At 44.0% G+C, this 27,143-nt stretch overlaps 1 protein-coding gene across 1 annotated transcript; it reads right to left on the bottom strand.

The window, feature by feature from the left end:
* LOC138632158 (xylosyltransferase 1-like) lies at positions 1-27,143 on the bottom strand. The gene is made up of 11 exons (XM_069717497.1): positions 26,625-27,143; positions 18,799-19,330; positions 16,276-16,442; positions 15,915-16,117; positions 12,441-12,521; positions 12,119-12,335; positions 11,528-11,704; positions 8,314-8,582; positions 5,866-6,061; positions 5,141-5,477; positions 1-3,464 (listed from the first exon to the last, which is right to left on the bottom strand). The coding sequence occupies exons 1-11, from the start codon at positions 26,907-26,909 to the stop codon at positions 3,142-3,144; spliced, it is 2,787 nt and encodes a 928-aa protein (XP_069573598.1). The 5' UTR covers positions 26,910-27,143; the 3' UTR covers positions 1-3,141.

Genomic DNA, 27,143 nt, shown 5'->3' with positions numbered 1-27,143 from the left:
ATGCAAAACTCTATCTTCGGAAATGTAGAAATAAAGTCAAAACCAATTCATTTATTATTTATTTGTGTATTGGATTATATATTTATTTATATTTAAGGCATTTTTTGTCTTCCACTGAACACCAAGGATTTGTTACTTTGAAATTACCTTGCACTATTTTGATTTAAAGTCTGAATTTAAAGATGCAGGTGAATCCACAGGTAATGTTAAATAGACACTGAGTTTGAATTTTGAGTGTAGTTAGCTTAGCTTAGCATAAAGGCTCAAAGAACGCAGGTAGCCTAGCTCTCTCAAAAGGTGAGAAAGTCCTTCAACAAGGAACTCTAAAGGTCACAAATGAACATTTATATCATGTCTGTTTAATACTTAAAAACAGAAGTTTAGAAAAAGATAATTTATAGTATTTGTAGGTTACTGTGCTGCTATATTTGTGATGCATTGACTTAAATTGAAAGGTTTTAGAAGGCTAACTGTTTCCTGCCATTTGCAGTCTTTATGCTAAGCTAAGATAACTATAACTTCAGGTTTACCAAATGCCACATTATTAGCCAGTTCAGCTGAAAACAAACAAAAAACTTCTGTCGCATTTCACACAGCTACGCTCAACTTAAATCCAGTTATAACCTAAAACTGATTTTCTCCATGTTAAACTGTTAATCAACAGGTTTAAAATGAATGTTTAGACATAAAGGTACCCGGTGGAGTTGTGGTTTTGTTTATGTTCTGTCCTTCTTTTGGCCAAACAAACATGTCAAATTAATACCCTGCCTGTAAAAACCCTGCCTAGTTTGACAACTGGTCATAAAAACAACACAGACTAGATTTTTGTTATCCTCACTGGTGCGCTCCAGATTAGATGTGAATATTTGCAGAGCCAGTTGTTTGGCGCATGAAAATTTAAAGGTGCATCTTGTGTGGCCTCCTCCCCCGCTGCTAACGCTAAAAACAGTCCAGTAAAATCCTCAAAAAGTAATGCTACTCTGGTATGGAAGGACATCTGGTTCAAAAAGTTAATGCAGCAAGGTTGAATTGCTGTCATTATTTAATTTTTTTTTATATTCTTCAATCATATAGTGCCAACTTCTTTAACTTAAACAATTTCAGATTCATTTTAAAAATCATTTTGAATGTTATATTTTTAAATAGTGTAACACATTAACTTAACCTCACCTGTGGATGATTAAAAAAAAAAAAAAATACCTTAACTGTTTCAGACAATCTCAGAAATGTGGAATAGAAATAATAAAATAATAAACAATCATTTTATCACTGAGGAAGAGGAGGCTGTTTAACGCCGCTGAAGTCCACCGAAAACGGATACAAACATTTACCATTAGCCTTTAGAAACAAAGGCAGACATTTAAAAACAAACCTCAGCTGCTGCACCAAATATCAGCATATCAAATATTAGTCACTGACTAAGAAAAGAAAAGTTTCATAAAAAGTTCTGAAATGCGTCTTTGACACAGTCACGCCTGGTCGTACAGCAGAGAGCAGATTTAAAAACAAAATGGAAAGAGGATGGAAAGAGGAGGTGGATCTCTTCCAGCATCGTGTCATTTCAGGTCTGAAGGTTTCAGACGCGGCACAGAAAGAAAACATGAATCACACAAAGTGCCGCTCGGCGTCAAAGAAAAAAGCCTGTCGATACGCTGACGATACGCTGATTTACTACAGTGGTGGAAAGTAACAGAGTACCTTTACTCAAGTACTGCACGATGAACTTTATACTTCACTACATCTATCTGACAGCTGGAGTTAGTGTTTAGTTTGCAGATTAATATTGGATATAATAAATACAACAGCAATTTATTCAGTAAAAAGTTTTTTTTAATTTTTTTATAGAATTATGCTCAGCCACAGTTAAGAGCAGAATCTGACTTTTTAACAGTTTTACCTTTTAAATATTTTTATAAATTTAGTCATTTTTCATACATTTTTAAAAGGAAAACTGTATAATATAATTTTTTAGGGAAAAAAGCAAATCAGATAGACCGCACTTCACAGTTAAAGCTAATCTGAGTGCATATAGCTAGCCTTTGCTAAAGCTAAGTATTGACATTTTTTTTGTTGCTCGAACATCTGAAAAACTGGGTATGTTTTACTGCATAAATAAAGTAGTAATTCAATATAATTATAACAGGGAGAAGTACCACTCATAGTGCTGTTAAAAGCTAACTAGCCTAGCTTAGCTGCCCTTTTTGTCCAAACAGAGAACAGAATCTGATTTTTCTCAGTTTTACAGAAAATATTTCTTTCTTTCTGTCAGGCAGAATAAACCGATAACTGCAATAATAACCCAACATTATCGACATATAAAAGGCTTAGAGGCTCCTTAGAGATTCTGTATGCAGAACTTTTACTTTTAAAAGTGCATTTCTTGTTATTATATTACAACATTTTACTTTAGTAAAGGATCTGATTACGTCTTCCACCACTGTCTTGACACATCTGCAATAAAATTGAATATATTATTTGCACAAACTCATTGAAACCGACACAGCTCTGTATGAGAACGTCTGTGGTTGCTGATAACTTTTTGGGGGCTAATTATCTATTAAGAACCTTATTGTTTTGTATTGTTTCCCTCAATGTGAGGAAAAGAGGCAGAAATAATGAAATGGAAGACCAGATGGGCCAAAACAGAAAGTCATGACGTTATTTTATTTCCTCAACGCAAGGAGAAAAATCACAATTTGAAAATCTCAAGTAAATGAAAAGAATTTGTTTCTTTTGCTTCTACTGATTCAGAGGTGTAATTTCAGCCGTAATTAAGCCTTTATACGTTTTTTGTTGTTGTTTTTTTTAAACGATGGGCCTAAAAATTAGCAACCACGTCCGTTTTCAGCGTGTGAACATGTGAAGCACCCGAACTCAGGGACACACTCGAACCACAAGAGGTAAAGAGTTCTTCTGACGCGCCTTCAACACACATTCATTCATTCACTCACTGCAACACACAGCTTTGTAGTCCTAAATAAAAGTGACTGCATGAGGACTGAAGGAGAATATTTTCTTCCGAATCTCTTCCTCCCGTCGTTTATTCTTCTGTCGCTCCCACAAATTTTAAATAAATAAATATCAGACATGTCTTCCTTCATTTATTCCCGTCCACTCGTCCTCCCTCAGTCCGTCCGTCTGCTACCTGATCTGTCCGTCCTCTCTGGGCGGAGTCAGTTCAGATTTGGGGTCGGGGCTGCCGGAGCTCCACGCCGTGAGGCGGCAGCGTTGCATGACGGGACAGGCGCTGGGGCCCATGGAGCAGACGTCTGAGGCGGACCAGTGGCCCTCCAGCAGCCCGTCCAGCCAGTTGCGCAGCGGCGCCCCCGTCAGGCCGGCGTTGGCCTCGGCCTCCTCCACCGCGCCGAGGCTCACCGGCAGCCGCAGCACCGGGTTGAGGCCGTGGAAGCTCTGCTCCATGTAGGAGTTCCTGGCCGGGCCGCCGTGCAGCCGCCGAGCGTCCTCTGGATCCCAGAGAGGAAAAGGAGAAACAGGAAAAAGGAAGTTAACAACAGGAAGGGAAATTTCACGTTTAATTTAATGGCAAAATTACAGATCTATCACATATTGCTGCAGTTGCTTTCAAACAAACAACACCAGAGACGTCTCAGTCTGGTTGTTACGTCCACACCACGGTTCTTTACCATCTTTAAACGGACCTGAGTTCATTTAACTGAATCAAACAGGTTCAGATTCAGTCTAAATAAATACATTTTAAAATATTTAATATTCTGTTATCTTAATTATAAAAGGCTTAAATATAATTGTTAATTAGCTCCTCCATACATTTTTTTCATGATTGCGAAGATAAATGTTTGATTTTAGTGACATTTTTTCCCCAAAATTTTGGAGTTCTTTACATATTTTGCAAAACTCTCACGAATAGTCTGCAAAAAAATGTTTTGCATTAACAACTCACTTTTTTCACTTTAACTTTTTTTTGCAGAGAAATTGCAGGAATTTTTTTCTAAAGTCGAAGCCACGTTAATTATTGCGACTGCAAGATTACGATTTTCTGAAGCGACTTTATAACGGATATGTATTAAATATGGAATAATTAATCATCTGGATGGTTGGAAGAGTCTTTTAAAGATCATGCAAACATTTAACATGTTGCATTTTAACATGGCGGCACCAGTTCAAGATACTTACTCGGATCAGATCTCGTCACATGTACCCAGCCAATAAAACCTGCCTGTCTGTTCATGCAGCGGTCTTTACTTGGAGACCCCCCCCCCCCCCACACACACACACACACACAGGAAACAATCCAACAGCTAATTCAGACAGAGGTGACCCTGGGAGTGCATGACAGAGCGACTGGATACCAAAACTATAAATATATGTCTGCATGGTGTTGACAGCTGTGACAGGAGGGGCCTCCGCTCCCTGTAATTCAAGTATTATCTGCTATTGGCACTTGAGCTGCAGGGACCCCTCAGAGATGTCAGACTGTCAACACTGAGTTCTACGGTGACGTTCTGAGACGTCTGAAGGAAAAAAAACAACCTGCAAAACCACCTGAAATGTTGCGCCATGGCAACAGACTCCTCCAACACGACAACCCTCTCCGCGACTTCTTTCTGTTCCACAAAATAAAAGTTCAATCTGAAGGAGTCGTTTGGATGCCGTGGAAAAGATCCGGGGCGGATCGTAGATGGAGATTGACGCGTTTTACATAACGGGGTTTCCAGGGAGCGTCGTGTCGCTGCCCAACAGGACCAGTTTAAAGGGAATGGCAGCTAGATTTAAATCAGGTCGGTTATTGTCTCTACTCTTTTTGATCACACCTCCTACTTTTTCCACACCGTTGAAGTAATTTCATTGTTTGTCAGGTATTTAATGTGCCAAAAAACTCAAATGTTTACGTTATGAACTCTTCCTAGCGGTCTCCTCCGCCACAGCTGTCCAGGAGGAGGTTCAGTTCTTCTCATGTGACCAAGATATTGAGTTTCAGGTCATGTGACAGCAGGTGTAACCTCTGTCTGGTCAAATATGGACCTCTGTGACAGAATCTGACCTTTAACCCCTCTTCTCTGGTGCCCCGAAGACCTTCGTTTAAAAGACGTGGAGGCTTAAATGTTAAATTTGTGCCCTTCGTACTGCTTTCTCGTGTTCGTGTGTGTTTCAGGTCGCCCACCTTGTTGTATCGGCTGCTGCCGGTGGAACTCCAGAGGAGCCACGACGAAGCTGGTCTGGCCCAGCGGGCTCCAGTGGTGCAGGACCCTCAGAGTCCAGACGCCGGGCCTCAGCGGGGAGGTGAGCGGCGGCCGGTAGTGCGTGACCTCGGCGGAGGCGTCCACCAGGATGTCGTAGGTGGCGGCGATGACGTTGGTGGGGTCGATCCACACCACGGTGGCCGTCAGGTTGCTCTGGCTCCGGCTCCAGTGCTGCACGGCCACCGGCTCCTCCTCGGGTCCCAGCAGACCCCCCCAGTTCCTGAAGAGACGCTCCTTCGGGTCCCAGTCCGCCCCCACCTGAGGAGGGAGAAGGTCAGCGGGACTCTTCAGGGTCAGATTGAAAGGGTGCACCGTCAGCTTCTAACACCGATTTATAGTTGATTTCAGAAGTGATTAAATACTGAAGAATACTGAAACGAGACCCGGTACGTCCAAAACTCTGATGTGACTTTGAGCCTCAGACATGATTTCCATCAGACTCGACCTCGTATATTTTTCTATTTAAGCAATTTCCCTGCGGTGATCAATAAAGTTTTTCTGATTCTGGAAGTTAAGGTTACAAGCGTCTTCTTTTATTTAAGCCACTGACGGCGATGCTGTGACGCTCACATGAGAAGTTCAGCTGTAAAACGATCCATATCTCCATTGGATTTAGGATCTGAAGTGCCGTGTGTGCGTGTCTGACCTGGACGTGCTGCAGCCGGTTGGTGCCGTGGGGGGGGCTGGTCAGGGTAAAGTGGTCTTTGTGCGTCACCCAGGTCTCCAGGTTCTCCAGCTGGGTGGAGGCTCGGTTGGTGGCCACGTGACGCACCAGGTAGCCCTGGAACTGGTCCGACAGGAAGTAGAGGTGGACAGACACCGGGAGGCTCAGGGCCACAAACCTGAGAAACAAACACGCGTTGACATCACGTCTAAAATAAACCGAATTCAAGTGAAAAATGTGTTTGATCCAGATGTTAATTATCCCCAGAGGATGAACCACAGATAGATACAAAATATACTTAACTTAAAGTGTAATACTACCGAGGGCCACTGGGGGCAGGCTCCAATGGAAAACATTTGAAACAAACAACTTGATGCTTATAAAAATGGGAGTCTATTGGAGACAGAGTCTTTTTGGAGCCAGCCCCTAGTGGCCCTCATTAGTATTACACTTTAAGGCACTTATGCATTTTCATACCCGGAAGCTACGTCTATTTATAAAAACAGATAAAGATAAACTTTTAGAAGTTTAACGGAATTTGTTGAGCGTTACTGAGTCTCTATTTTTCTTTGTGTGTTTGTGTGCGTGAAGCATCTAATAATCGAATATTTGTCAAATAGAGTGAATCTCAAGCGTATTTTTGCTTGCAATGTCCGTCCCTAAAACAAACTGCCCTCAGACAGGAAGTACCTTCTAACGTAGATCAATAACAATCTGTAACATTTCGGAGTTTCCTGAAAGTTCAAAGTGTTTCCTGTAAAAAATGAGGTTTGTTGAAAACTGCAGGAGGCTTGATATTCTCTGAATCTCAACAAACGGAGGTGGAGAGTTGAAGTCAGTTTGACCTGCAGCAGACGCACAACACAGCAGCAGGAAATGAAGCGGAATGATCCTTTAACCGGAGACAGAAATCTGCACTTTAAACTGTTTGTCGTTGTAGACGATATTCTCAGATGCACGTTGGTGTAGACGTGGTTTTACATGCTGCTGACTGAAATCACAGGTCGGAGGGAACAGACGAGTCCTGTTACCCCCCCCTCCCCCTCCACACACACACACACACACACACACTTTTCCCATAATGCTGCCCCCGCCCATGCTAGCCACCAATCCCCACCCGAACTCCAGCAACAAGTACCTCCTTGTACCTACTACGGGTCTCCACCACACACACACACACACACACACACACACACACACACACACACACACACACACACACACACACACACACACACACACACACACACACACACACACACACACACACACACACACACACACACACACACACACACACACACACACACACACACACACACACACACACACACACACACACACACACACACACACGCTGGAAGCTGGAAAAGTCCAGCCCGTGCAGGAACTGAAGCCTGATTGTACCGTGGGACAGGCTCGCCTTATCTTCATATTTAATTTGGACCAGCGCTGGTGAGTTCAGTGGAAACACACGTTTCATCTGACGGTGACCGAGCGGTTCGTCTCTCTGTTCAGACTGAATCACTCAGGACAGGTGAGGAGACACGTGGACGTGAGTCAGTCCGTTTGGTTCTAACTGAGGGAAAATTAACTGTCGTTGATGTTTAATTCTGGTACAAATACGTTATTCAATGTTTTCACGTGACGTCACATCCTTATAGCAACCAGAGACTGGATATAAAAGGTCCGAAAAATGAGGCCGACACAGAAGTGTCTTAAGCTGCAATACCACCGAGTGCCCCTAGAGGTCGGCTCCAAAAATCTCCGGCTCCATAGACTCCCATTCAACTTTAACAATTCAAGTTCTCCCATTAATTTAGAGGTCAATATATTTTTTATGTTATCTTTATTTTATTAGCTAAAGTCACTCCTTCTTATTAGTTTTCTGGAGATCCATCTGAAAATAATCCCTCATTCATTAGTTTTTTAATTTTATTGTACTCTATTAATCCCCGAGGGGAAATTCTTTTGCTACAGCAGCATCCCGAGGGGGAGCTGCTGCAGCAGGCTGCCACGACCGCGGCGCCAACTAACCTGAGGTGCATGTTTTGGGTGATGGGAGGAAGCCGGAGAACCCGGAGAGAACCCACGCAAGCACAGGGAGAACATGCAAACTCCGCACAGAAAGGCCCAGGACCGGATTCGAACCCAGAACCTTTTTGCTGTGAGGTGACGGTGCTAACCACTGCACCACCGTGACGCCCCTTAGAAAAGAAGATTCAAAAAGACCTGTTTTTGGGGGCGTGTCTGTTTGATTGACAAGTGCAGTCAGGTTACAGCTATCGGTGGGCGGGACGTAGTATCGTCAGGTTTCCAATCAGATCAGTCAGATCCACCACTGGCTCCGCCCCGAGCTCATCCAAATATGGTCACTTCCTGCTCCGAACTAGCAAAGATGGTGACGGACAAAAGTTTCCTGGATCGTACCTGCAGCTGTTGTCGTTGGGGTGACCCTGCAGCGAGCTGGCAGCGCGGGACAGTCCCATCCGAGTGAAGGCGTGGTAGTGGCTGAGCGCCGAGTCCGACAGGCCAGCGGGTCCATCCGTGTCCTGCTCGTAGGTGTTCTCCCAGTAGGCCTGCAGGCCCGGGGTCCCGGCGCCGTGTGCCCCGAACAGGTAGGCGTCCAGCTGGCTGATGATCTCCTGACTGACGCTGGCCTCAAACTTGCGGGCGAAGAAGGTCGGTCTGGAGGCCTGCTGTGGACGAGGACAGAGGAAGAGGAGGGGCTTAATCTTCAGTGAAAATATTATTATTGTTATTGCAGGCAGTTTAATAACGGTCTCTGAAGTAGAGAAAATACTGTGATTTTACAACTACAGACAACTCCCTGACATCACACACACACACACACACACACACACACACACACACACACACACACACACACACATATATTTGGACATTGTGAAGACCTTCACTGATGCATTCCCTGAACCTGAAACCAAGTCTGCTAAAAAACTACCAACACCTCTTAAAGGTCATATGTCACCACAGGGATAGATAAACAGACACACTCACATTTTTACTTAGAGAGGACCTTCATTGATGCATTTCTTGAACCCCAAAACCTAAACAACACCTTAAAGGTCATATGTCTTCACTGTCCAATAATGTCCTCACTTCCAGAATGTAAAACTTCCATTGGTCCCCACAAGGCTAGATGGACAAACACACACACTCACATTTTTACATTGAAAGGACCTTCATCGATGCAATATGTGAACTCCCATAATCAATAAAAAATAGCAACTTAAAGGTCAAATGTCCTCACTGTCCAATAATGTCCTCACCACTTCCAGATGTAAAACTGAGAGTGGTCCCCACTGGGATAGATGGACAAACACTGCTGCTGTGTGTCTCTGTGTTCTCATGCATGAGGACAGTATCTGCAGGAAGGAAGGGGCGTGGCCGATGATGTCATCAGGAGGGTGTGACCTCTCTCCGGTGGCTCCGAGCCAGGAAACCCCAAACCTAATGAGAAGCATGAGGGCGGCCAGCCGCCGAGCTCTGGGCGTGTTCCCTCCGATGTGTCCTCAGCAGAACAACAGGAGAAACCAGCGGCTGCAGAGGCGGCAACGACTTTTGTTTCCTCCGTCAGGAGATCAGAGAGAAATTTACTGTTTGTGCTCAGCCTGACAAACCTCCGGCTGGAGCTACATTCAGATTTAACACGTTTTCATCTTTTATCTTTGTTGTTATTCTGGTTTATTTCTAATTAACAACTAATGGTTATTTTTTATTATTAATTAATCTCAATAATAGCTTCTCGGAGTTCATGTTTATTTTACTAATATACATCTGTTCACCCCTCCAAATCTAAAAACTAGAACATTTACAAACAGATAAAAATGAGGAAAACATGTGAAAGGTTTTTAAAGGCTAATTATGTCAGTGTTAAAATGACAGATTTTCACATCACATGTTCTTAAACCTCAAAGCTGAAATTAATCAAACAAAAGGCATATTAAAGCTTATTTCAGGAGAATCTGAATAGAACCAGGAAATAGTCACATTTAAGAAACTGGAACCAGAAAGGTTTTTGAATCTTTACTTTTAAAACTAATTTAAAAAATCAGTTATTGGAGTTGTTCCCATTCATTTTGGTTATTCCCAAGCCTAAATAAATAAATTAAAAAAAAATTGAAAATAATAATTTGTATCGTGTGAATTATTTGTCTGTTAATATAGAGTTGTTTATAAAATGTAAATATGCAAAAACCATTAGCATTTTCCTTATCAAAACAGCTGCCACCTGGAGCTGCAGGTGAGCGGCAGACGGGTGGGTGGAGTTAGAGGCGGGGACTATTTAATAAGGTGTCCAGTTACATCTGAGCCACTTTAGGGCCTTAGGGGATTTTTTTTTTCTTGGATAAAACTTAAACAGATGAGTTTTTAGAGGTTTAATCGACAACATCAGAGGAACTTTAAATACCAAAGTGTGTGTTGTCCTGTACGTACTGTACATGAGTGCTCCTGACCTTTACATTAAGGACTCGGCGCCGCCTCCTGAACCCAGACATTATAATAATGACAACCTTGGAGACCTCGAGCTACAAAGCTCTAAAAATACGTTCTGCCCCGAGTGCACAGCTGTTTCCAGGATCAGCTCTGCTTATAGAATCCGTCGGCCGCCCCGCCACAGACGCTGTCCTCAGGTCTGTCCTCACGGGAGCCGCCGGCCTGTTGCACGTATAAGCAGCACCGCTAATTTGTGAATACGAAACTATTCTGGTCCTCGGCGACGAGGAGGTGGCCGAGCCGGAGGAGACCTTAAAGGGCTGTTTTATCACATATGATTCAATACCCCAAAAAAGGACACGTCGTCCAAATCCACATTTTCTGTAATTTTTCTAAGAAAGTCTCATCTGAAAGAGAAAGTGAGAGTTTAGAGAATTTCTTCCCTCCACTGTGGTTAAATTAAATTACTTCTCAGTAAATCTTCAACCCGACATACAGAAGATCTATAAAATCAGCACAGTTTCAAGGTGGACACCCAAGATTAGTGTCACACATTCAAGATCTGACCACATGATGAGTATGGTCACAGTCTCCCGTTCTGGTACTCAGTTATGGAACTGAATTATCCAAAGTTTGTCGAAGAGTAGCCAAGAACTGGGATCAAAACCAGTCGAAACCAGTCTTAAACTAGTCAAAAACCAAGTCCAAAACCGGTTTAAGACTAGTCCAAACCAAGTCCAAAACCGGTTTAAGACTAGTCCAAACCAAGTCCAAAACCGGTTTAAGACTAGTCCAAACCAAGTCCAAAACCGGTTTAAGACTAGTCCAAACCAAGTCCAAAATCAGTCCTACACCAAGTCCAAAAACAAGTTGTCCTAAACTTGTCTACAACTGACACGAAGTTGTTGCCATGACAACAGACGATGCTTCAAATCTGGACGTTGCTGTAAAGAAGCTACAGATTGTAGAAGTTGGATGTTTTACACATGTTGAACCTGACACAGAATCAATCAGCACAGTTTCAAGATGGACATGAAAAGTAGTCTAAAACTAGGTTTAAAACCAGTCCAAAGAGAGAGAGAACAAATCGAACGTATTTTGATATTTGATGAACGACAGACACGTCCGGATGTTTCAACTGTTGATCATCCTTCTGCACATTGAAGCCGAGCTTTAATCTCACCTGGAAGCGCGGCAGGTCGGAGGGCTTGAAGTCGTTCGGCGAGCAGCCGCACCAGTCCACGATGTGCTTGTACTGGCACTTACATCCCAGCTTGCGGTTCCAGTTGGTGATCCTGAGGTTGTTGTCTACCATCGTCCCACAGAGGGCGCTGTTCTCCAGTACGGTGTGGAAAAAGGACTGGAGGACAAATAAAGAGGTATTTAATGTCTGTCTTGGAATAAAACATTTTTTTTTTATCAATTGAAGTGTTTTTGCAAGCGCAAAGTCAGAATATCTTAATTTAGGATGATTAAATGTTATTTTTGCTCTTTAAAGATGAATAATCTGCTGCAGCTGGAAGAGTACGAATGTCTAAAATTGAGTTCTAAGGGTTTGTTTTTTCAGGATTTTCAAGTTTTTGTTTGAAGATGTTGAAATAAAAAACATTCGGCAGCTTTACGTTTGAGTATTTTCCTGCTAAAGTGACTTTCCTTACTCGTGTGGCAAGTCTGAGGGGTTATTTAAGTGCGTGTGTGTGTGTGTGTGTGTGTGTGTGTGTGTGTGTGTGTGTGTGTGTGTGTGTGTGTGTGTGTGTGTGTGTGTGTGTGTTACCTCGGCGGGCAGCAGTGTGTAGGCGTAGAAGCGCTTCATGCCGCCGACCAGCTCGTCCCCAGAGTTCACCACGTAGTCCACGAAGGGCCGGTTGAGCAGGAACCAATCGGAGCCTCCGTCCACGGCGATGCCCTCCGGGATCTTGCGGTCTCCGAGACGCCACATGTGTGTGTCGCACTCGTAGAAGAGACGGTCCAGTCCCTGTTTACGGATGAAACTGAGAGGACACGAGATTATTCAACCAGAGATAATGCCTTCATTACATCCGTTAAAGAAACACATGGCTGAAGATAAAAAAAGAGGAAGACACTCCGTTTCTTACCGTGCGTTGTCTCTGCCGTGAGACTTGATGAAGTTCATGTTGCGGTATTTGGACAGGAAGCCCACCAGCTGCTCGTTGGTCCTGAGGAGAGATGGCAGCTGTCAATCATCAGCTCACACGATCGTCACACAGCACAGATCTTATCACTTTTCAGTTGGAGTCATCATCAGGTCAACATTTAAATCTGTGGGAGGAGCTGCTGGTTTAAATCCTTAATGTTACTGAACGCAGAAACACAGGACCGGCACAAACCAGGTCCACATCCAAGTCTTAAACCAGGTCCACATCCAAGTCTTAAACCAGGTCCACATCCTAGTCTTAAACCAGGTCCACATCCATGGAGTCAGTCTGCTCACATGAAGAGACAGAAGACACTGAAACAGAAAGTGACTTAAAAACCTGTAACCAGGTGGACCGACGAGAACCGGAGTTGTTCTGAAGTACAAAATATTGATCTGATTTAGTTTTATTCTCTTTAATTCACTTTAAATAAATTAAATCTGTTCATGCTGTTATTTTTGAAATCATCTCCCCTTAACTTTTTTTTACTTTTCACTGAAACATGTCGACTTTATAAATAAGAAGGAAAACCCACATCAACCCTGTAAATAGACTCACAGAGCTTTTCTTTAATCCATCAGTGTTTTGTCCTTTAATGGAGCCACGTGTAAACAGGAAGTAGTTACACGCTTGAACAATGTTTTTAAACAGACTTCCATTTCAGGGAATCAGAGCGACTGTTTGGTTTTCTTCAGCTTCCTCCTCCGAGCTCAGCATCAGTGTGTGGCCTGAAGCAGCATCCAAACAGCAACTCCCAGCATGCAACACCTGGGTCGGCCCGGTGTCGGCCTGAGTGTTGGCAGGCGGGACAGCAGACAGACAGGCAGACAGACAGGCTGCTGTCATTACGTCTGATTACAGTCGTTAGGTAGAGCCGCGGGCATTCATGTGGGCATGTTGGTGTTGCTGCTGCGAGTTTGCAGCCACTTTATCATCAGCTGGTCGTATATCACTTCTCATGTTTCTCATCTCAGATTTATTTTGTGCAAATTATGATCTTTAGGGACTTAAAGGAACAGTTTTGACATCCTCTGCAGTCGTCCTGAAGTCGTTTGAGGAGTCGAACTTTCTCTAAACGCCCCTAAAACAAGTAAAGATGAAATCCTCACGCCCGACGTTCATCACGGGGAGCCGATAAGACCGGGTACCTCGGTACGTCAACGTTGTGCTCCACCATACGCTCAAAAAGGACTCGGTAAGCTCTAAGACACATTACAGAAAGGGCTTTTCAGTGTCAAGAAGAAAAAAAAAGCTTTAAATGTTCTACTGTGCTTTTACTGATAATGTCCTGCTGGTTTGGAAATGATGCTGAGGCTCAGAAACAGGTCAGAGGAAACAATAACCACAGAATATATCTACAGGCAAACAACATGCTGAGGGACGAGAGGCACCTTTACCTCTTCATTTAACTCTGTTGCAGCCCTTTATTTACCAAAAAGTTTCATTTGTCGCACCAGCTGTTAAGTTTTTTTTAACAAAAAGACTCTTTACAATTTGTTTATAAATCAGAAATTGCAGAAATATTAGTTACTATCTCAAAAGCGTCAAAACCTGCCCATCGTTTCATGTGTCGCTGATTTATATCTGATATTTAACTCATTTTTATCTTATACAAAAGCTGCGGTGTAGAAACAGCACGTTGAGATGTTTCGGGAGGTTGAGCTGCCGAACATTTTCTTTTTTTCGTCTAACCATCATGATGAGCGTTAATTTCATCAATTCAAACTACGACAAAAGTTATCTGCTCACAACCTGATTTTCGCGACAAAAATGAAAATAAAAAGTAACATTTTGACAACGAAAGCAGTGATCAAATGTTTTGCATTTTACATCCAATAAAAAAATGAGTTCAACTTTCCTCTGCTGCCTCAAATATCTCATATTCAGGAGGAAGATTTCTGCTCTCCTTTATTTCTGCTGCATCTGTACGTGTTCGGGGATCACCTCTCTAACCGAGTGTTGGTAATAAATGGTCAAATCTTTGATGTCACCGTGTCTGACTGAGTAGATAACGCCTGAGTGACCTCCTCTGGAGTTCCATTGACTCATCCGGTGACGTCGCAGCTATTGACGGATGGAGAGGAGCTAATGCCGCGGCTGAGCTATGGATCGTAGCTGCGAGCGTGTTTGAGCGGTCACATTGAACAGATCGGTGTGTGTGTGTGTGTGTGTGTGTGTGTGTGTGTGTGTGTGTGTGTGTGTGTGTGTGTGTGTCTCGGTGTTTCTATATTTACGAGGAACAACTGAAAGGGATGGAAAGACTGAAGAAGAGCTCGACGTGTTCCGTCAGTCTCAGATGGTGTTTTTCTATAAACTCGGACTTCTGACATGAAGATTCAAGTTTTTAGGGATAAAATCTGAATGATGCAAATAAACTTTATTCTAACTGGAAACTGTTTCAGGCCAGCATGTGAATCTTAAAATGCCGACTTGGATAAAAACTAATCTAGGCTGCTCAGCTGTGCACCAAAAAAGATTCAACAACCCGTCGTCGCCTCTAACTCTCACTTTAAATGCTAATATGAGTGTATCTGCAGGCTATTATTTTGAAAGACTGATATACTGATGTACAAAATGTCAGATACGATAACATCATTTACAGGTGGTGATAATGATGAGGAAAGAAAAACAACAGAAAATGGACAAAAGAATTAAGTTTAGCACCAACGAAAAACAGCAAGCAGAGTAAATTATTTGAAGAGCTAACGGAGCTAACGGAGCTAACAGAGCTAACAGAGCTAACGGAGGGAACAAAACCAAAGCTGCGTTCAAATGGAACTCGGGAGCTCCTGGTTACAACATGGAAAGTCGTGTGCGCCGTATGCTTGGCGTGCAATTGGCTAAACCATAAAAACACAAGGCAACGGCAACGTGGACGACAGAGATGCTAACAATTCATCAAGCTAACGGGGGGCGGGGGGGAGTTCAAACATGAACTTCCATGACCTCTGACCTTTCTGTAAACGCCAGCAATCACGTCACAACTTGTGAATTTGAGGCTTGGACAAAATTTTGAGTGCCAGTCCGGTCTGAGTCGATGCACTCGGGGTTCATCGGTAACTCGATCCATTAAGACTTTAATCAAACCGAAACGAGGCCTGCAGGACTCAGCTGACACGGTGCTTTAACAAATCCATGGCACAACGGGTAATCACTCCACAGTCGCTTGCAAGCGGTATACTCGGAGATCTGTTCCTTCTTCAAACACATCTGGGACGTTTTATTGACCAAAAAGTGTGTTTAGATCTCCGTAAATCAAATCATTCTTCACAGCCCAGATTCAGACCACATTTAGGAAAGTCTTACGTTGTCACCAGATCTCCTGAAGGAAACCCCAACTGGCACCGCCCTCCTGCCGACTCAAGCAAGCAAACCCAACGAAAAGCTTCCGCTCCTTTGAACCCAGTCTCTCACCTGATGGGGTAGTCGGCGGCGCTGAGGTTGATGAAGAAGTCCCAGGACCAGTCGGCCATGCTGAGGAGGTCCTCCATGCTGCGGAGGTACATGGTCAGCAGGCTGGCGCCGCCCCAGATGGTGGACATCCTCCAGGACGTCACCCGAACGTTGGGATACCGGCCGGCCAGAGACAGCACCTCTCTGTGGAGGTAGTTGGACCTCTGAGAGGGGACGGGGAAAAAGGGTTTTTACTTTCTAACCACCTTTTAGTAATATTTGGACATTTTGAACTGTACAACTGTAATGTGAAACGCTGCTCGTACTACCGGACTCACCGCAAACTAATGTCTAAGTTATGATTGACAGGTGGCGGTCTCACCTGGTCCACGTGGATGTAGTAGTAGTGCGAGGTGTGGTAGATGGCCTTGAAGAGGCGCTGGAACTGACGCGAGGCTCGGCCGTGGACCACCAGGACGAAGGCGATGCGTACTGGCGGCGTGGCGTCCGAGGCATCCTCGTCCCACTGCACGTTCACGTTGGCCTTACCTGGACAGAGAGGAGGTCAGCTGATTCAACAGGAAGTGGCTTCGTCAAAGTTCAGTCAACACGATAGAAATGGTTTAAATGATGCTTTCAAGTCCTGTTGGAAACACGGTTAATATTAGCGGCAAGCAGCAACCCACTATAACATGACCATATTTGGACGAGCTGGGGAGGAGCTGCGGGACAATATGCCCCGCCCACATATACAGGAAACCTGACTGCACCTCGGGACTGTCAATCAAACAGACACGCCCCCAAACATTGCTCTGTTTGAGGCCTAATATGTAATAGAATGGGAGTCAATGGAGGGTTTTTGGAACCAGCCCCTAGTGGCCCTCAGTGGTATTACACTTTAGGACACTTCTGGATTACCTTCACTTTTCAGACAATGAACATTTATATTTATAGTTTTTCTTTGTGTCACATGACAGAAAAAGGAAAAAAATTTTGGGTTCAACTAATCTATTTGAAAACAAATATTTGCTATTTTCTGACTTTTATTTGAAAAAATTTGCATACTAAGTTAACTGATCACTGGAAATAATCTGTAGTCCAACTATGGTGTATTTATTTTTAAAGAAAATAGACCTGATGAACTATTTCTAGTTCTACTATTTCTAGCACTACTTGCTTGCTTTTTGGCCCTGACAACCTTTTGCTCTTCACTCCAGCTCTCCATTTTCATTTCCGACTTTCCTGGAAACACTCCGTGTGTGTGTGTGTGTGTGTGTGTGTGTGTGTGTGTGTGTGTGTGTGTGTGTGTGTGTGTGTGTGTGTGTGTGTGTGTGTGTGTGTGTGTGTGTGTGTGTGTGTGTGTGTGTGTGTGTGTGCAGCTGGCTGAGCTAAATCCGCCTCTTGTATATACAAACCCGCCTGACAGCCTAATGCTCCTCCATCGTCACGCTCATCCCTAAAGATGCCGCTGAGTCGAGGCCTGCTTGGCCTAATTACTGACCTCTCCGGGCGGTGGGGCATGCTGGGATTGGAGCTCGAAAGGGGGGAATGACTGTAATCAGGCGGCTCAGTCGAACCTAGAGGGAGCGATGTATGTCGTGTACGCCCAGCGACGTGCTCAGAAACTCGAGCACACGTCCGTCAAGCTCCAAACAAACTGCCGCCCTGCTCCGGTCTCTGGATGTAATGAGTAGTGTATCATGAAAGAAACCCATAATCATATAAATCAGACCTCAAACGGGCCCCTGGGTGGTTCTGAGAGCACAACGGTGAGTGAATCATTAGTCAGCCTTTCCAAAAATAAGACTACAAACTGCTTGGTTAATTGGGGTGTAATTAGGCTGGAAGAGTATCATCCTCTCCGAGTTCATTCATGCTTCACATCCCTGAAAATAGAACCCGGCGACCACAGGGAAGCCTCCTCACATCGATGGCACGTGCTCAGTTAAAAATGTTCCTCAAAGGGTAAGAAACCTTTTGGACTTTCAGAAAACCTGCCACTTCAAAGCGTGTTCGTCCTGTTTTTTTTTTTTTTTTTTTCCGACGTGTCAGCCGTTCATTTGCTGAAGAGCAGAAATCACCATGTGAACACGGAGCGATGGTTCAGCCCTGAAATCACAGTTCGATACGTTTAAACTACGTATAAATTTAGACCATTGATTCCCGGAGCAGATGTTGTGCTGCGTGCCAACAGGGATGATCACAGCACCGCAGGCTAAAAACTACAGGAAATAAAACACATCAGGAAATAAAAACCTGCCCTACTGCACCTTTAAAATGCTTTATTCTATATTTTATTTTATTAAAGTGTTATATCTATTATCCATTTCATTTTTAAATTACCTTTTAACACGTTTTTAATGTTCCTTTTAGTTTTGTTTTTATGTGAAGCGCTTCTTGCTGTAAAACACTTTGAGCTGCACTTCTTGTATGAAAGGTGCTATAATAATAAAGTTTCCTCTGATGTTTTAAGGTTCTGTTGTCAGAACTTTACTGTGTTAAGTGCCCTGATGTGACTTGTGTTGTGATTTGGTGCTAAATAAATAAAAATTTATTGAATTTAATGGATGTTTTTGCCGTCTAAGGGAAATAAAACAGGTATGAATAAGATAAAATGATCAATTAATAGCAAAGAAAGAACATTCCCCAGATGTAATCAAATTTATTTTGGATCTCCCCCAAGATTCAGAAGAAATATGTCCAGAAAGTCAATTAAAATGCAGTATAAATTTTTATTTTTATTTAAAAAAATTATATTTCTGTCTAAAGAACAGTTTAGTTGCAAATCATTTGAGTTTGATCTCAATATAAATGTGAGTTTTCAGGATTTATTTGTCTGCAGATCAATAAGTCATATAAGCAGGGATGAACTCGTAACACTGAGGTTTGTCGTTACTGATCTCACCTTCTAGGGGGCAGTAGCGAGGCACCTTCTCGGGCATCAGCGCTCTCTCTTTGTGTTTGCAGTAGACTTCGGCGATCTGCTGCCGACACTCGCGGGTCTTGGCCCTCGACAGAGCCGAGATGGCCTCCTTCCCGCTGATCTCGCACTGCGGCTGCTCCTTCCTCGACTCCGACCCGGCGGGCAGCGAAGGAGAGGCCGGCTTCCTCGTCTGGAAGAACGGCGGGTGCCGATTGGACCCCAGCGCCGGGGCCGGGACGGTGGGCAGCTGGGGGTGGGGCTTATGGATGTGGGCGTGGCTACGATTGTGGCCCGCCCCTCTGGTTTGGACGGGAGGGTGCTTGAGGACGTCGTTGGCGGACTTTTCCTTCTCCAGCCTGCGCTTGGCGTTAGCGGCGGGCGCCCGCTGGCGCTGCGATCGCGCTCCCAGGTTGCTGTTACTGTCGATGGTGTCAAAGTCTTTGGGCACCGAGTTCTCGTTGTTGTTGCTGTCCGGGCGGGGTTTTTCTTTGGGGCGGTGAGAGTGGTAGACGTCCTGTGAGAGACAGGAAAGACGAGTCAGCACAAACTGCCAAAATAAACTACAGTTAGATATTTAAATATTCATGTTCCCCTGAGGATGAACCACGTTAATGGCCAATCAGACGTACGTCAGCCATGTTTGTTTCTGATTGACAATCCGTATGTGCCCACCAGAGTCCAACAGTGGTGTGTGTGTGTGTGTGTGTGTGTGTGTGTGTGTGTGTGTGTGTGTGTGTGTGTGTGTGTGTGTGTGTGTGTGTGTGTGTGTGTGTGTGTGTGTTTCAGCTGCAGAGCCACATGACCTCAATGGCTATCTTAATCCCACAGATCGCACCATATCTGTCTTTTCCAGGGATAAACAGTGTGTTTCTGAGTGTTTGTGTTTGTACATAATGCACACACACACACACACACACACACACACACACACACACACACACACACACACACACACACACACACACACACACACACACACACACACACACACACACACACAACCTTTCATTATCTCATCTGTAATATCAGTTTAGAGGAATGTGTGTGTGTGTGTGTGTGTGTGTGTGTGTGTGTGTGTGTGTGTGTGTGTGTGTGTGTGTGTGTGTGTGTGTGTGTGTGTGTGTGTGTGTGTGTGTGTGTGTGTGTGTGAATATTTTCAGCTGTCCTGCTATCATTGTGAGAGTAACCGTATGAAACCAGGAATAAACCCTTGCAGTGTACAGGCAGAGATAAACGGCTCACACACACACATAGAAATTAATGTACCAAAGATTTATTCTTCTTTTCTTGAAACTTATCAAATAGTGGAGCCAAAAAACTGAGCGTCTGACCTGAGGACAGGTTTTCTGGAAATCTGGTCAGTTAGCTGTAAAATGTGTTTTTCTTGACCAGAGTCTAAAAATTCTGAGATTCGGAAGCTAAAAGTTACACAAAAAAATACCACGAGGACACAACAGGACTCCAAACAAGAAACCATGAAGAGACACAAAATAACCACAAAAAGACACAAAATAACCACAAAAACAAAATAACCACAAAAACAAAGTAACCACAAAAAGACACAAAACAACAAGAAGGAAGACATAAAATAACACAGAGAAAAACAACAACTTGTTTTAAATTGTTGAGATTCAGGGTTCTTCTGCCTCGTAATATTTTCACACCTGGACTCAAAGGAGCAGCAGAAAACCAGAGGATGATTTAACAATTAAAACACAACTAATCTGCTAAATTAAGCTCCAATCAGCACTTGAGCTTCACAACAACGAATGTTTGTCTCTCGCAGCAAGAAACATGTTTGTAAATGAAATGTTCTCTTTGAGGAAACAGTTTCGAAGTTGTTGTTTTTTTTAGATAAAACGCCTGAAAAAACAAGCGACCGTCTGTAATTTGTTGGACAGAATAACACGAGTTTCTTTCTCCTTCACCAAAAGAGAAGCTGCACGTTTTTTCCCAGAAGGCCGTGCATTCCATGGAGACTGACCGCCGCTAAAATACCACCGCTTACCTACAAAGACATCATTCTTTATTCTCTCACACACTCACACACACACACACACACACACACACACACACACACACACACACACACACACACACACACACACACACACACACACACACACACACACACACACACACACACACACACACTCACACACACACTGAGTCACTGCTCTGTGCTCCTGAGTCAGTTTGCTCTCAGCCTCTCCTCCTCAGCAGGTTCTCATTGAAGTCGTCCTCGCTGCCTTCAGACCGCCTGCTGCTCCGCGATAAAGGCGACAGAACAGAAAAGAGACCAGAAAGCCCCCCCCCCCGCCTCACCCCCCTCCCCCGCGGGCATCCGGGGCCAGAGACAGGAACGGAGGTGAGGGGAGGGGGGAGGGGGAGGATACTTGTTGCTATGACAGCTGTTGATTACAGGCCTTGTTCACACTGATGAGGATGAATGTGAAGATGCTAGTTTTATGTGGGTTACTAACCCAAGACCTGTGTGATACTATAGAGGGCCCCCGCTTGCTTGATTCACTTCCAACTTGTTGGCCCCGCCCCCCTGATTAGTTTCACCTGCCCCTCGTTGTCCTTCCCTCCCCACTGTATTTAGTCTGTGCGCTCCTCTTCCGTCTTTGTCAGTTTGTTTCAGTTGCCTGTCCGTTACTGTTACTTTTGAAACCCTTATTACCGTTCAGTCCGTCTACAGACTCAACTGAGTTTATATTCAAATGCTTTGATTTGAATGATTCTTTTTGGTGTTGATTAGTGAGGTGCAGTTGATGTTTCTAAATGTACTCTGTAAATAAAACTGACTTTACTTTTTGCATTAATCTGTTTGTGACCGAATCTGACATACAGTGAAGGAAGGGAAAGGCTGTCGTCTTTTAGCAGCAATTATAAAGTGTGTCGTACGTGAGAGAAAAACACCTTCGTATGAAGCAAATAAAGAGCTCCTTCAGCTCACTGCATCAGTACACAGCTCCACATTAATCAAACACTTGTGTAGGTGTGTTTGCTCTCAGAATACCTGCGGGAACGAGCAGACCGGTGGGCAGTGAAAACCGTGTTAAAGAAAAACAGCCTTGTTTCACCCGTGTTTATAAATCCATCCGTGAAGCCAAAAAGGTCGGGAAAGAATTTGTACCGTCGCACCCACAGACGGGACATTTTACATCCCATTAAAATTCTATGTGGGCCAAGCAGATACTTTTATTTTGGAAGGTACTGGTTTCCTGTTTTACATTTCCTATTTTCTTTCTAATGGTGCATTCAAACGGGGTCGTGTTTACCGTGTTCAAAAGAAGTGTCCCTTTTCGGAGATTTCCCAAAGTTGTGATGTAATTTTAGTCATATCGAGTTTTTCTTTGTAACTTTTAAAATTTGTTATAATAATAATAATAATAATCCAAAAAATGGGAAGCAGTTTTTTTTTTTTTTTAACTAATGTTTGTTTATCTTAAATTCGGTGTTTGGCTATCAGCAGTTTCGTCTGAAGTGTGAGGAAGGAAACTCGTGTCTTAACTGTCAGTGATGATCATCATAAAAAAAAAACAGTTTCCTGAGAAAAAACAGAAGAAGAAGAGCATCATCTCCAACAGGAAATGAATGAAGTTGTCAGTCTGGACAAAGTGCTGAAGACAAAGGAAAAACAGAGCCAGATGGACATAAAGAGAAATGGACCATATGAGCGTCGGGAGTGATGGATGCTGCGAAACCTGTCGGAAACCGTCCAGGCTCTCGTTGGACAATCCGAGATTACAGCAGGGATTTATGTCTATCTATGGCAGATTAAGAAAATAGAGAAAAAATGCATGAAACAGCTTTCTGGTTTTATTGTCAGCGTGTGGTGTCGCAAACAGAAACCGATTTTTAAAGAAAAATCTGGTCCACAACCAGCCTATAATCTAATCCACAACCCGACCAAAACAAGTCCAAAAAAGAACAAAACAGAGCCACGATCTCAACATCACGGAGTCAGAAACAAAATCCGCAACCAGTTTAAAATCTCATCCATTACAGTCATAAAACAACATGTTGAAGTCAGGAACCAAGTTCAAAACCCGCCTAAAACAAGACCAAAATTAGAGACCTAATCTCAGGAACCAGGTCCAAACCAGGCTGAAACCTGGTCCACAACTAGTCCAAACCAGGCTGAAACCTGGTCCACAACTAGTCCAAACCAGGCTGAAACCTGGTCCACAACTAGTCCAAACCAGACTGAAACCTGGTCCACAACTAGTCCAAACCAGGCTGAAACCTGGTCCACAACTAGTCCAAACCAGGCTGAAACCTGGTCCACAATCAGGTCCAAACCAGACTGAAACCTGGTCCACAATCAGGTCCAAACCAGACTGAAACCTGGTCCACAACTAGTCCAAACCAAGTTCAAAACCAGTCTAACACCCGCCCTCATCTTAACATAATGGTGCGATGATTCATTTCAATACTGATTTCTTCCAACTTCTTGTCATTTTGAAGCCCACGCCGTCACATCACAATTTATGGTGCATTCAAAAGCCCACAACTCTGCAGGGCGTTGGGAGGGTTTCAGCCCAGATTCATCAGTCACTTCATCTGAACATCGTTTCAGCTGCCAGCTGTTGCTCAGATCCGTCATTACTTTTTGCCAGTTCTCTCATTTTTCAGGATTTTTTGTTTTTTAAGGCACAAAAATCGTTCCCATCTCCTCTCATCTCCATTACAACCCACCCAGCAGTTCAGTCTGGAAATATTCAGAAACATTCTCACACTCAGTTTCTAAAAAAACGGAGATAACACACACACACACACACACACACACACACACACACACACACACACACACACACACACACACACACACACACACACACAGTATTTAGGGATTATGGAGTGATCTAAACTAGATTAGAAAGTATAAATCCCATCAGAGAAACCTGATCCAAACCAATCCTCTAATCTGATCTGACCTGGCTGTTAGGATGTGAATCCGCTCCGACACACATGTGGTCAGCACTCAGCGCTTGTGTGTGTGTGTGTGTGTGTGTGTGTGTGTGTGTGTGTGTGTGTGTGTGTGTGTGTGTGTGTGTGTGGTGAACGTTGATATCCAGCTCAGTGTGTTTGCTGCAGCCCTGCTCGGCGCCACAGTTGCACAACTCTCGCATTCATCACACCTTTAAAGAGATAGGCACACTCACAGAGGTTCATCTTTCTACACTAGCGAGGACCTGAGTACTGCAGTTACTTTAAAGTGTCCTGTTGTGGTGTTTGAGCATGTAAACAAATAAAAAGAGGACCAACAGTCAAAAATCCAATATTGAACTTCATCTCATAAAAAAAGAAAGAAAGAAAAGCAGCAACACATCGTAGTTTGCTCGAGTAAAACTCAACGCTGAAGTCTTCACTCTCAAACTGTCCTCACTCCTTCGGTCTCAAAGATAAACGTACGAGTCCACACACGCAGGGTTAAAGGTGTGTGTGTGAGTGGGGGAAGTGTGTGTGGGGGGGGTGCTTCTGTTTTTATTGACCTCCTTCAAATGATCTTTTATTGGAAATGGGATCTTCTTCATGTCAATAAACACACCCACACACATGTTGTTTATCACAGCAGACATCCCCGAACACAGCAGGTTTCAAAGGAGGTGCAGAGTAATCTGATTACTCAACAATCTGTTTTGTAAATAACTCACGATGCAGTTAATTATTGATTGAGTTGATGAAATCTGCTAACTTTGCAGTAACTTTTAGCGTGTCTCCAATAGCCATTGACTTTCACTGAATCTCAAATACAACAAATTTAAAAAAATTTGGACTAAAGAACCGTTCTGGTGGGTCCAAAAATTAAACCCAGTGTCACAGAAGGCGAAGGAAACCAGCAAGAACAATTTTAAAACTCAAGTAAGTAGCAAGAAAGTGAAATTTGCTTTCCTGAAATTATGAGCTAGACTTCATTGACTTTCACTGAAAGTACAAAAAAAGGGCAAATGTACAATTCCCACCGGTCAAAACCCACAAAGAAATTCAGTGTAGTATCACAGAGGATAAAGAAAAACAGCAAGAACAACTTCAAATCTCAATCTCAAGTGAAGTTAAGCAGACTTTGAAGAAATCACGAGCCAGTCTTCATCACTGACTTTCATTCAATTTCAAATACAAAGAAGTGATTTTTGAATTAACAGTTCAAACCATAATTTCCTAGAACCACAACTCATAATAACATGAAACACTCTTCCTTCACACCTGAGACCGAAACTGATCTGTGACCAGCTTCGTGCCCTGATCTGTCCAAAACCAGACACACAGACTAATAACGCTCAGCCACGTCTTCCTCACTGCTTCATTTCATCCTCTTTTATCTCTCGTCTTCCTCTCGCTTCCCCTCCTCCCAAACTCGTCCTATAATAAGCTCTGGCATGTATCGCCACGGTTTTAAAAGCCAATAACTGTCAGAACACACAGAGGGAAGATCACAGGGCATCCGCTTAACTGTAATGAAAGGACGTGAGAGTGGATCCCTGCAACACAACCCACGTTTTTCCCTCTCTCACACACACACACACACACACACACACACACACACACACACACACACACACACACACACACACACACACACACACACACAGCAGCAACAACAACAACAACAGCAGCAGCAGCACATATACAGTATGTCCATGTCGTGACAACATGCGAGAACACCTGGATCCCTTCACGGTTTCCTCCAGATCAGAAACGAGCACCGCGCGGTGATTACACATCAGACCGGTATAGAGCCTGACAGGTGATGAAGAGGATGCACGCCGGGATGAAGCTGCAATAAATCGCATCGCGTAAGAAGAGACGTGGATGTGGGAGGATGGAAAGAAGAATTTCGGGCTTCAGCTTTGCGCGCGACGTGAAGTTTTTCCTCGTAAATATTAAAATGCCAACGTCATTTTATTAAATAATATCACAGGGGAGCAGTTTTGTTTTCATAAGAATGTCTTAATCTGCTCTTATTTTTCCTTAAATGTCAGTACAGTCCCATGACTTCACCGAGAAAAAAAAAATAACATCACAAACCTGAGGACATTAAACCCCTAAAGTAACTTATTCTTTGTAAAATTACTTAAATAAGAAATGCTAAAAACACATGTCAGCGTTTAGATTCAAGGGGTTCATGAAAATATGTTGACGTTTTACCTTAAAAGTAACAAAAATGACCTTTAAAAGCAGATACCTCCGAGCTGAGAGGGGTCACACCAAACTCCATTAACAATTTAGCCATTTTTACATCGTCTCGACTGCTGACAAACAAACTTACACCGGAGAACGTGACTGGGGATATTTTAATGAAATATCTGCGTCAGTCTTTCATTCAGCGTGGATATTGGCAATAAGCAAGTAAACAAACGTCAGTATTTCTGTGATAATTCTCATCATCCACTGCCTGAGTGTTGAAAACGGTTTGAAACAATCAACATAAAGTTCCCATTTTATCAACAGCTGCTGGCACACTGGAGGTCAGCTGGACACAGACGGACTGTAAACTGATATTTGTGGTGATTTACCTGCGTAGTAGCCGTTAACCGACACCTTAAACTGGCGGATTTGGAATGAAGTTTGGCCTACCGACCATAGACTGAATGCTACCGACGGAGACGGTGTTTGATGCAGACGCTTAAAAAAAAACAAAAAAACAACCAGGCAGCAGCTGCAGCCGCTCGGCAGCATCTTCTCCGCGGCTGCCATGCGGCTCCCCCCGGGGACGGACGCTCACGTACCCGTCGGTGGAGGAAACTACACGTTTAAAAAAAAAACCCCGATTAAAGCAGCACATATCATTAAAAACTCACCGCCTGCAGCTTGTGTCGAACGGCCGCCTTCCCGAACAGCGGCGGCGGTGGGTCGACCTTCCTCTGCAGCCCCCTCCGCGGGGGCTCCCTGTCGGCTTTGTTGAGCCCCCCGGTCCGGTCCTCCCTCTTCTCCCGTCTCCTGGCGCCTCCGTCCCCGCCGGCGGAGTCCAGGCTGCTGAAATTCCACACGATGAGAGTCTGGACCAGCAGGACGGCCAGAGCGGCGACCAGCAGGGCGGACCGGGAGCGGCGGGCCAGCCTGCGGGCACACGGGTTACCGTTCATCGTTCTCCTCCTCCCTGCCTCCGGTTCAAGCTGAGCCTGGCAGCCCCATCCGCTAAACGCCGACAGCGGGGTGTGAATGCTCCCCTCCGCGGCCTGAGAGGGGCTACTGGCAGGCAGAGAGGAGGAGGAGGAGGAGGAGGGAATTTGGCACAGGCTGGAAATGAGGAGAGAGATTTGAAGGCGGCGGAGGACACAGAGGCCCTCATGTGGCCATTAACGAGTCAACAGTTCAGA

The sequence above is a fragment of the Brachyistius frenatus genome, unplaced genomic scaffold (genome assembly GCF_029030835.1).
Source record: "Brachyistius frenatus isolate BFR_SWC_R1_liver_20210118 unplaced genomic scaffold, ASM2903083v1 Contig_176, whole genome shotgun sequence".
Taxonomy (NCBI): Eukaryota; Metazoa; Chordata; class Actinopteri; family Embiotocidae; genus Brachyistius; species Brachyistius frenatus.
The sequence above is the reverse complement of the archived record's forward strand: the minus strand, read 5'-3'. Positions and strand labels throughout refer to the sequence as shown.

Coding starts and splice junctions, on each gene's coding strand:
- LOC138632158 (XM_069717497.1), bottom strand. CDS start 26,909: ATGAACGGTAACCCGTGTGCCCGCAGGCTGGCCCGCCGCTCCCGGTCC. Junction 19,331..26,624: donor TTCGACACAAGCTGCAGGCG/GTGAGTTTTTAA, acceptor TGTCTCTCACAG/GACGTCTACCACTCTCACCG. Junction 3,465..5,140: donor GCAGCAGCCGATACAACAAG/GTGGGCGACCTG, acceptor TCTGGGATCCAG/AGGACGCTCGGCGGCTGCAC.